Source organism: Tursiops truncatus, chromosome 8, assembly GCF_011762595.2.
Source record: "Tursiops truncatus isolate mTurTru1 chromosome 8, mTurTru1.mat.Y, whole genome shotgun sequence".
Lineage (NCBI taxonomy): Eukaryota > Metazoa > Chordata > Mammalia > Artiodactyla > Delphinidae > Tursiops > Tursiops truncatus.
The window spans coordinates 45797344-45807958 of record NC_047041.1 but is presented as its reverse complement, the minus strand read 5'-3'; the positions used below and the strand labels follow the sequence as shown (position 1 = coordinate 45807958).

At 37.1% G+C, this 10615-nt stretch overlaps 1 protein-coding gene across 5 annotated transcripts in view; it reads left to right on the top strand.

Annotated features, from left to right (window-relative positions):
- The first annotated feature begins 674 nt into the window (after positions 1–674).
- The window catches only part of EED (embryonic ectoderm development), a 33559-nt gene continuing 23618 nt past the window's right edge, over positions 675–10615 (top strand). The window contains exons 1-3 of one of the 5 annotated variants that reach the window (XM_019948760.3): positions 682–1446; positions 6686–6838; positions 8801–8893. In XM_019948760.3, the coding sequence (XP_019804319.1) occupies positions 1333–1446; positions 6686–6838; positions 8801–8893 (360 nt within the window). In that variant the 5' untranslated portion in view covers positions 682–1332. Of the gene's footprint in view, positions 1447–1642; positions 2435–6685; positions 6839–8800; positions 8894–10615 lie in introns of those variants that run through there. The other 4 variants (XM_019948757.3, XM_019948759.3, XM_019948758.3 and 1 more) reach the window with 4 other exon arrangements.

Here is a 10615-nt window from a genome sequence, read left to right as displayed (position 1 = left end):
TTATTTCTTGTCATAGTTCTCCTTTTCTGGGTTATTCATTTGGTTATGTGTCTTAATCACCCATCTAACAAATCCACGAGGCTCACCCGTGTATTTGGCACCTGTCAACCGCCCAGATACGGTAACACAGCAAACATTTTGGTGAAGCATAACAGTTTGTTGCCTTCCCCTAGAATTTTATTGTATCTGGTGTGCCAAAAAATATTGTCCGTCATTTGTCTCACAGTCGCATACATGCTTGGAGATGACCATTGACTCTTAGGCCTTGTCGTTCAGGGCCTTGATAATCCTTTAACAGGTAAAAGAAGCACTCTGGAATGTAACCCATTGGAGTCTAGAATTATAATTTTAGTATATTCCTACCTAAACCCTACCCAATATTGGTACCAATTGGACGAGGATAAACATTCATCGCAATAAACATTCACTAGAATAAATATTCATCAAGAAACTAGGAGGCATTCAGGGATTATGATTTTGTAGCGTTTAGAAATCCATCCCGGACTACGGAAACCCGGTGGAAGACTACCTGGTTCACAAACAAGATTTCAAAGAGGAGGGGCTTGGAGGAGGCGGGTCTGGACAACCAAGCGCGAGAATACGCCCCAGCGCATGCGCACCCATTAGCGGGTAACTCCCATTTGCTAGGTAGGGGAGGAAAGTGAGAAGCAGTCTACAATTTAAAAATTTCTCTTCGCAACCGAAAATTAGATTGTGATCAGATCCGTGAATAATATGAGAGCGTTATTCTCCGAGTTCAAGATTAAGGACCCTTGGCATACACCGCTAAATCAAGAGGTGACTTCTCGTCTCGTCCCCCGTCTCCTGGGACATTGATAGGCTAGTCCATTCCACAGACTTTCGAGTCCTTGCAGCGGGTCGGGGATCGAAGGATTGGGCCAATAGCGGCTGAAACGTCTTTGGAAGGAGGAAGGGGGTGAGGGGGCATCCCTCTGAGTTCCGCCTCTCCTTTTTCGAGGCGGTCGTGGGGAAGGGGGACGTACGAAATATTGCCCTCGAAAGCCAAGGATCACACCTCTCCGTGCAAACTGCCGGGAGGGCGGCGGGAAAAGGGCAAGACGGGAGTCGGGAAAGGGAAGGATCCAGGAAGCCGCGCGGGAGGGCGCGCGCGCGCGCCCCTTTTTCAGCAGTGTGGCGGGGTCGCACGCACGCCCGCCTCGGCGGCTGGGCGCGGTTTGCGACAGTGGGGGGAGTGGTGGAGGTGGCGGCGGCAGTGGCAACTTTGCGGCAAGCTCCGGACGGGCTTGCTTGACGGCGGTGTGGCGGAGGCCCCGCCCTAGGCGGCAGGAACCTGGAGGGAGGCGGAGGAATATGTCCGAGAGGGAAGTGTCTACAGCGCCGGCGGGAACAGACATGCCTGCGGCCAAGAAGCAGAAGCTGAGCAGCGACGAGAACAGCAACCCGGACCTCTCTGGAGACGAGAATGTGAGTGCAGCGCTGAGCAGTCCGGACGGGACTTTGGAGTGAAAGTTTCAAATTCTTTTTAAACTGTAGGCGCGGGGGCGGGCAGGCGGCTGTGGGGGGAGGGAGAGGTGTCACCCTCTACTCAGGAAAACGCGGGCGTGGAGGAGAACATCGAACTTGTTTCTACGGGGATTTTGAGCTGCGGCCGAGAGCGAGCGGAAACTTGACGAAGGAGAGTGGTTTTAGAGAGAGCGTGGTGGTGGAGGTCAGAGGGCTCTGAGATCTTTTTGCGTGCATGCGGAGTGTCTGGGCCTTTAGGCAGATTTTGGGAGAGTGCGGATCTGAGATTCCAGTAGTTTAAAAGGCAAGTTAGAGGTTTTTCTAAGACAGTTGGAAGGAGGGGCCAGCATGTGTTAATGGACTTTTAAAAAGGAATTTAGGGTCCGTGTCACTCGTAGACCCTTACCGACTGTCCAGGATGGGAAGATTAGCTCTTAGACGTAAGAGATTTCGGTGACTCTTTTAAAGGGGCTTTTGTGTCCGTTCCTGTCTTGTGCGTGGAGAAGGGGCGTGCCTGACAGTCGGCTTCTCTTCGGGAGGAGGAAAATTGAGAGGGTCGTCTACTGACTTGGAGGGGGAAACGACCCTTGAGGAAGGAATGAGAAGGGACAGTTACTCTTTTGTAAGTTTTCACTAAGATAAAGGGGATGACCTGGAAGATTTTAGGCCGCTGTGGTCAGGGTAGATGTCTTTAGGTGTGGGCTCGTGGCTTCGCATGTGTAAGGTGTTTTGGAATCAGATTTTTTTTTTTTTTAACTCTTAAATGGATCTTGGTAATGCTCTAGTTCGTCCCAACAGTTGATCCCCGTGTTTTTAGGTGAGACGCCAGTAATGACCGAACTGACATTAATTTTCAGTTTCATGCTTTAAGTTTATATCCCATAAGGTCAGCAAAATGTCTTCACAGTTCACTCAACGAATTACTACTCTGAAATGTGAACCCTCCGAGGTAACAACATCTGATTATCTTTTTTAAACCTTTAAAGTGTTATAGGAAGGTGGTGTAAGTTGTTCTTTTTCTCAGTTTAGCTAGTTTTAAGAATAGATGTTGTACCTTACACACCCAGTTCCTAAGTTCTACATCACTGCATCACCGACTGAAGCATGTATATGGCATGGTGTCAAGACCAGAATTTTCACTGAACAGATGGGAAAGAATTCTTTTTGCAGATAGAAGAAAGATATTTGGCAGATTGTCTGTTTGTGGGATTTGGACTTGAAATTTCTGGAAGGCTTAGGTGTTGAATGTTACTTTAAATCTGTTTTTTTCCTGTTTGTGCTTCCCAATCTTATTATATATTGGGATCTAACATGTTTGACCCTCTTCATTCCAGCCCTTGGTGTCTGTTTTATTTCCACCCCTTCTTAAATTTCTCTAGGCAGATTAGGTTAGTGACTAGGAGCACAAACTGGATCTCTTAGGTTAAAATCCCCACTCTACTGCTTACCGGTTGCTTGATCTTGAGCAAGGTGCTTGACCTAGTTGCCTTAGATTCTTATCTTAAAAATGGGGATAATAACGGTATTTACCTCATGGGATGTTTGTGAGGATTAAATGAGATAATATAGGTAAAGTGCTGAAAAGAGTGCCTGCCCCTTAATAAGTACCATACAAGTGTTAATTACTATTACTTCTTTTGTAATCACATTGTCTAGACTTATGTTTCTGGCCCTTCCACATATTAATCAGGCTGAAATGTAATGAAAATATCAATAACCTATTAGACTGAGGAAAATTTCAGGGAACCAAATAAATTGAAAGGTTATTTTCTTTTTACAGACCCTTAAGAGGAATGTACTCCTTGATGCATACTAAAGCTATTCAGAACTAGATGATTGGACTAAGCCGTTGTTTTGGTTCCTCCATTTGGCTGGGACTTTTAACCTTTATTGTGCTTTGGACACCTTAATAAATCCTGTGAAACCTTCTCAGAATAATAGTTTCAAATGTATAAAATACAATATATAAGATTACAAACAAAATCAGTGATAAAATTATAAAAAAAGTTACAGAATTTTAAAAAACAAATTTAAGATTTGTTTTAATAAAGTGCTTTAATATCAAGTGCTTCTTTATTAGCACATTAAGTAACTAGGTCTGCAGTGACTCTGATAGTTATGATGGGCATAGACAATTTTTGAGATCTGCAACGACTATAATGTGATATAAAAATACCTGATTTCATTGGTGAGAAAGTCACAGCTACAGTAACATTAGCATGTATGCTGCCTGCATTATAATAGAAGGAAGTAATAGATTTCACTTAAAGATAGTGAAAATTAAAATGCAACTTTAAATTTATTTATGTATTTGTTTATTTTGCCGCTTAAGTTCACAGGTCCTTTGAATTTCATCCAGGGACCCAGATCTAGGACATAGGTTAAGGGAAGCGAGTAGAGAACTCTGTATAAAAATGAGTTCAGAAAAAGCTAACAAGGGCAGGTGGTTTTACTCTTGAGGGAGCCAAATAACGACAGGAAGGCCAAAAGCAAGTGGAGGAAAGAATGTGGTGTTTTTGAGTTGGAGTGAAGGTAGTCTGAGCGCTTGCTACGGTTAAGGTGAATCAAAGAATTGAAAGGACATTAAAATTTTTTTCAATTGAGGTATAATTGATTAATAACATTATATTATTTCAGATGCACAATATAATGATTCGATATTTGTATACATTGCAAAATGATCAGCACAATAAATCTAGTTAACATCCGACCTATTTTAAGTTTGTTTTATATGTATCTGCCATTCTATTAACTTTTTAATATGACTGTAGAGTAGTTAGCTTATGGAAGAATACTAATAGTTGTCTGGTACTGAGATCAGAAGGCTGAATCTGGAGACATGTCTTTTGCTTAAGCAGCCTGTGGCAAGATTAAGGGCCAAATTACTATCCCTGTTTCCTTGTTGAGCAAATGCAGATGGTAGTGCCATATATGTTGCATAGTACCATTCTGTATTTTGAGGAGGGGCCAAGATGGAAGTCAGTTTGTACACATATTAGATACTTAGGAAAGGTTTGAATTTAAAGATAAAATGAAAGCATTGTGACTGTATTTCATTTCCATTTGACTGTTTGATTTCCATTTGGTCTTGATTTGCCTGTTTGAGGAGATGGGTAAATTAAGTGGTTAAAAGTTTATACACATACACACACACGCATACACATACATGTAATGTGCCCCAATTATTAACAATGTTTTGTGGGGCTTCTTGATTAGCAGTTGAATTTTTAGAATGGAAAGAAGAATTTTCCAGACTAGGAAGAAGCTAGTGAATAAATGTCTAACCGTTTTATCATTTCATTTCTCTAGTGTTGAAAGATAATTTTCAGAAAAAGAATAAATTTTCAGAAACATTTTATTTTACTCATATGAGGGAACTGGGCAAGTGTAAGTCAAATGGTACAAATGTATATGGATTAAAGGAATGTAGAGATGAAATTGCAAATGGAGACAAAAACTTTTCTTCAGCGTGAAAGGGAAGACAGTTTGAACCTCTACCTTTGGATTATGCACAGTGTAAGAGATGTAAGATTGTTCAAAGGCAGTGAAGGGGGTTAGAATCTGATAACACGGAGGAGCGTGCAGTAGTTACATAGTTTTCCAGTGAAACACAAAATTGTTTTCTACACTAGGTTTTAACTGTGTAAATACAACTGAAAGGTAGGGAGAAATAGAGATTAACAGTGATTTCAGGACTTCCCCAGTGGTCCATTGGGTAAGAATCTGCACTTCCCTTGCGGGGGTCCAGGTTTAGTTTCTGGTCAAGGAACTAGATCCCACCTGCATGCCGCAACTAAGACCCCGGGCAGCCTAAATAAATAAGTAAATATATATTAAAACAACAACAACAAAAAAACCCCCAGTGATTTCAACCTAGGAACTGAACTCTAAAGTTTTACATTTCTATATCTATAAAAGCTGATTATATTTACATTAAATTACAGTCTAGATATTGAGCATTACTATGTGCCATCTATCCACTTCATTCTCTTTCACCCTAGATAACCAGTATATTTTAGAATGATTTGTGTATTTTTTTTTAAAGCGTTCCATTTTGGTAGGAACCATTCGTTTTGAAAAACCACCCCTAAGAACTACTGTATAATACCATATAGTTTTTAAGGAATTAATATGAATTTTTAATATACTTTCTGATACTCCAGTTAATTTTTAATGTTCTGTAATATCATAAAACCAACTTTAGGAAGCAGTAATTTAAAAATAACCTCTAAGACAATGGTTCCTAATATGTGTTCTCATAGGTGTTAATAGGCACTCCATGAAAAAAAGGCTTCCTCTGGAATGAATTTAGTAACTACTGCCCTAAGGTGATATAGGTTTAAATAAATCTCTTTATTCCAAGGAACACTTTGGAATATGTAATCAAAGGAGGTAGTGAAATCCTCTTCTCAGAGTAGAGGACCATTAATATAGCTTGTGGACTGGAGACAAGGTATAAGTTAGGTGAGTTTTCAAGGTTTCCTGCAGTCATTTCTACATTTGGAAGGATTTTACTTTACAGTGAGTTTCTGGAGCTCTATTATATGATTATTTTAGAGCTATGAGTCAGATTTCACTTGTATATAGCACATAACATGTAGAACCTAAAAAAATTCTAAATGGTTTAAGTGTTATAAATAAGCAGAGTTTGAATGATAATCAGGATTTTCATCTAAAGTAGGAAGCACTAACACTGTAGCCTCAAACGGCCACCCACTCCCATGCTCCAAACTGAGCAGCAGTCAAATGAATTATGAAGACATGTAGGTCAGTCAGATTTAGGAGTCATAGCTTTTGGTTTTGAATACCAGCAGCCCTAACCAGCAAGACACCATTTAGGCTCTCTAAGCAACACTTCCTTATCTAACAGTACCTTGTATGAAGAGCAGTAAAGATGAAGTGAGGCAATGTAGTAAAGTGGCTGGCACAGACCAGTGCCTTATTATTTAAAGGCAGTATTATTCTTACCATTAGCATCATCATGGTTAGCTTTTTTGTTTATATTTTTGCTGAAATATCAAATATCCACAAATCCTAATGTGTTTGTGTTTTATTTTTATTTGGAGACAAGAATAAATTTCTTCATTTCTTGCAGGATTTATTAATTCTTTTAGGCCAGTCAGTAGCTACCCAGTATGAACTCATTTCCTAAGTACAGTATTGCTGTTTCATATAATTTTTTCTGATTTGCTGCTCATAGGATGATGCTGTCAGTATAGAAAGTGGTACAAACACTGAACGCCCTGATACACCTACAAATACGCCAAACGCGCCTGGAAGGAAAAGTTGGGGGAAGGGAAAATGGAAGTCAAAGAAATGCAAATATTCTTTCAAATGTGTAAATAGTCTCAAGGTATGTACAGAAAGACACAGTCTATGTGCTGAATGATGGGCTCCAGAGTTATTTCTCAGTGGTAAACATTTTATGCTCAAGATATTCGGTCAAGTTAAAAATATTATAAAATTATAATAATCTGAAGTTTTGTTTGTAGGGCAGACTGCATAGTTATTATAATCCATTCCACATTTGTTTAGCTTTTTTTTGTTTGTTTTACATTAAATGAGTAGTACCTAGTATTGCATCTGGTTTTTCTTTACTGTTTTTATTGATTTTGAGAAATGTTACTCTTCATATTTTGGTAAAACTTAAAAGCATAAGCCACTTTCTGGTACCTGTTACTGAAAAAAACTGAATGTGACTCATTAACTTTGAGTTAGCATAAATTGAAACAGATGTCTTTGTGCAGTCTTTAAAAATATAACTCTTTTATTTGTAATTGTTTTCAAAGAAAAAGGTAGAAACTAAAAATTTTTTTGAATATTCAATATTTGGAAAAAATAGGTTGGAGTTATTTAGATTACTACCTTCCTCAATAGTGTTTTTATTTTTAAAAAGGATTACTGGTATTTACTTTAAATGTTTTACATGTATTCATTTCCTGTTTTTTAAATTTGGGGGTGTTTTTCCTGTGCTGAGCAAAAATATACATTATGTTATCTTATACATATGTTAGATAGATTCTTTTAAAAATATCTAAATATACTTTAAAGTCTTCGGAAAGCATAAGAAGCTATGGCTTTATGGAAATTATTTTCCTGTCTATGTAGCAAAATGCCTTGCTCAGTGTGTCAAATTATATTGTCTTAAAAGGAGGGAAATTAATCTCAGTGGTTGTTATTTTTTTTTTTTCCTTCTTCTAAAGCAAAGTGTCCATTGTAGTTTCATGTTAATATTTAGGTATATTAACCTATTTTTTACGTAGTATATCTGGAAGGTGGTTTTAACTGCCATTTGGATATTTTGATTAAATATTTCCAAAGCCTAAAGCTATGGCTTTTTGAAGGATAAGAAATAAATGTTGTTATACTTTAAAAGTGAAATCAGTGCCTTAAAGTGAATATGAAAGTTACTACTAAACACCAGGAGATTGCCAGTATAATTAAGGCTGAAAAATAACTTTGTGAACAAAACTGAATACTTGTAGCACAGGGAACTCTGCTCAATATTCTGTGGTGGCCTAAATGGGAAAAGAATTTGAAAAAGCTGCATATGTATGGCTGAATCACTTTGCTGTGCACCTGAAACTAATACAACATTGTTAATCAACTCTACTCCAATGTAAAATAAAAATTTAAAAAAACCTGAATACTTGTTTTTTGTACATCTCCTTATAGCCTCCTGGTAACTGTGAAGTTACAGCCCACTGCCTCCCCTGGCCCCCACTGTTCAAGTATTCTTGTTCATTATAAAACTTCTTGGGTTGTTTTTCTTTTAGGACCCAAATTCAAGGTTACTTAAAGTTGTTTCTATAGAACTGTAGAAAGCAGTGATTTGAATGGAGTCTGATATGCTTCACTGTACGAGGGAAATTAAACCTAATAAAATTTAATGAGTACTGGAGAAACTATATTAACTGTTAGGTTATTTGTTATTTCAGAAAAATAAATTGTGTCCTTATGTCGTAAGGGATTAAATGCCTTTGCCACAATTACCCATTTTATTTTGATTCAGAAGCATGCAGTTGGGTTTAAGGATATAGAAGGCAACTATCAAAGTATTTTCATTGATGAGTACTTGTTACCTAACCTTTGATTTAAATCTTTAATTGTTATAAAGCTTTATCATGCGCCGGTATTTTAAAATGTGAAAACTGGACTAACAGATACCTTTTAAGTGTCAAAAGTCAGTTTATGTATGATATATAAAACTGCAACTTGCATTTTGGAAAAAAGTTATAATGGGAATGGTCAGTTTAGTACCATTTTTTGGTCTCTAAAATATATTAATTTTTCTTATTTCTTGGTTATTTTATAGGAAGATCATAATCAGCCATTGTTTGGAGTTCAGTTTAACTGGCACAGTAAAGAAGGAGATCCATTAGTGTTTGCAACTGTAGGAAGCAACAGAGTGAGTGTTAAGGGGACTGTTTGGCATTTGGCTTACCAGAGTGTGGTGTTAATATAACATTGAAGTGTAATGATTTTGAAGTAAACTTTGTATAGGTGGTTTGACAATATTGTTCCTTTATGTAAAAGTGAAGCATTCTAGAAACTGACAAAATTAAAAGTAATATTCATGACTGAAAATATATCTTAATTTCATATATACTCCCAATTGTTCATGAAACAGGTTTCTATTTACATTTTGTACTCATAAATATTTTGTTTTGAGTGGCTGAAAAAATTGACCTTGCTTGTTAGAAGTGACTGTGATAGTTGTTTGTCAATTTAGGGTAAGAAGTCTGTTTCTTTTTTGTTTGTTTTTGGGGTTTTTTTTGTTATTTCTTAAAAATAATAAACATAATTAGTTGCTCTCTGTAAATGGAAGGCGTAAATCCAGTGGATTTATGTAATAGTTACTGAAAATATTTTAATTATATGCAGTAAACATTTGTTTTGAATTGTTTTTAGGAAGCCAGAGTATCTTGAACTGAGAGAATGCATAGAAAAAACCATGCTGGGCATGTTTTGATGTAAATGATTAAACTTTTTAGTTAAACCTGGGGCTGAAAAAGTGGATTGCACACACTTGTTTATTTCCATTCACTTCTAAATAAATGGGAAAAAGGAAGATTCCCTAGTGCTTACCAGGGAGAATCAGGAGTTTTCTGTTAAGCTGAAATCACTTCGGAAAAATTGTCCTCCTGATAAGTCTTTACTGTATTAGCTGACATTCTGCTTATTCATTAGTACTGTACTAGGAGTTATGAGAAGTAACAGAGAAACAGATTGGCGTATTTGGAAAAAGAAAGACGGAGGAAGTTGACTACTTGGTATGGATTGACAATAAACAAAGTCACTTTCTTTACCTTTAGCACAAGAGCGTAGGGGAAGGAGGTGAATCTGAGAGGTGTTCCATAAATTGTTACTTTAATTGAGTGAAATTAAATTTATGCTTCTTTAGTAATTGTGCTAAGCTTTTTAGAGAAATAAAAGACCATGATTTTTAATGCACGCCGTTTCCTATATTTGTTTGCTGTTTTAGTGTTAGTATTCTGTTCTCAATCAAAACTAACTTGGGAGTTGTCAGCTGAGTATTTTTCAAATGTCAGCATATTTCCAAGCTTTTTTCCTTTTTTATTCTGGAAGTTTGAGGATCATACAAACACACATGCATCTATTCTGGGCTAGAACTTTGCTATTCCTGTTTTCTAAAAAGTAAAATTTGGCTTTAAGTAATTTCCTGGAAGTCTTTAAGGAAGTTTTAATTAAATTTAAGGCTCTGTTGCTTTTACTGGTCATTGAAGTTCTGAAAATTTGAAACTCTATACTCAAGTTGATAACCTGGGATAACAGCTTTTTTTGGTGTTTAGCCAAATGTAGGTTGTGATATGTAGCTTGAAAACAACAATGCAGAGGGAAATTGATGTAGTTTGAAGAAGAGATTAAGGTTATTTTTTCCGAAAATTGGGAACATAATCCATTAATTCATTTGTATCCACTTTTCAGACATCACTATAAGCCTGATTATACTTCACTAACTTCACCATCATATTAGTATAATTAGAATTAGTATAGTTTGTGCTCCAGTATGCTCATTGTAATGTTCCAGGCTTTCTAACCAAAAGAATCCCTGTTCTCATTTAAAATGACATTGAATTATACGTTACTGAATTATAAAAAGGTCTGC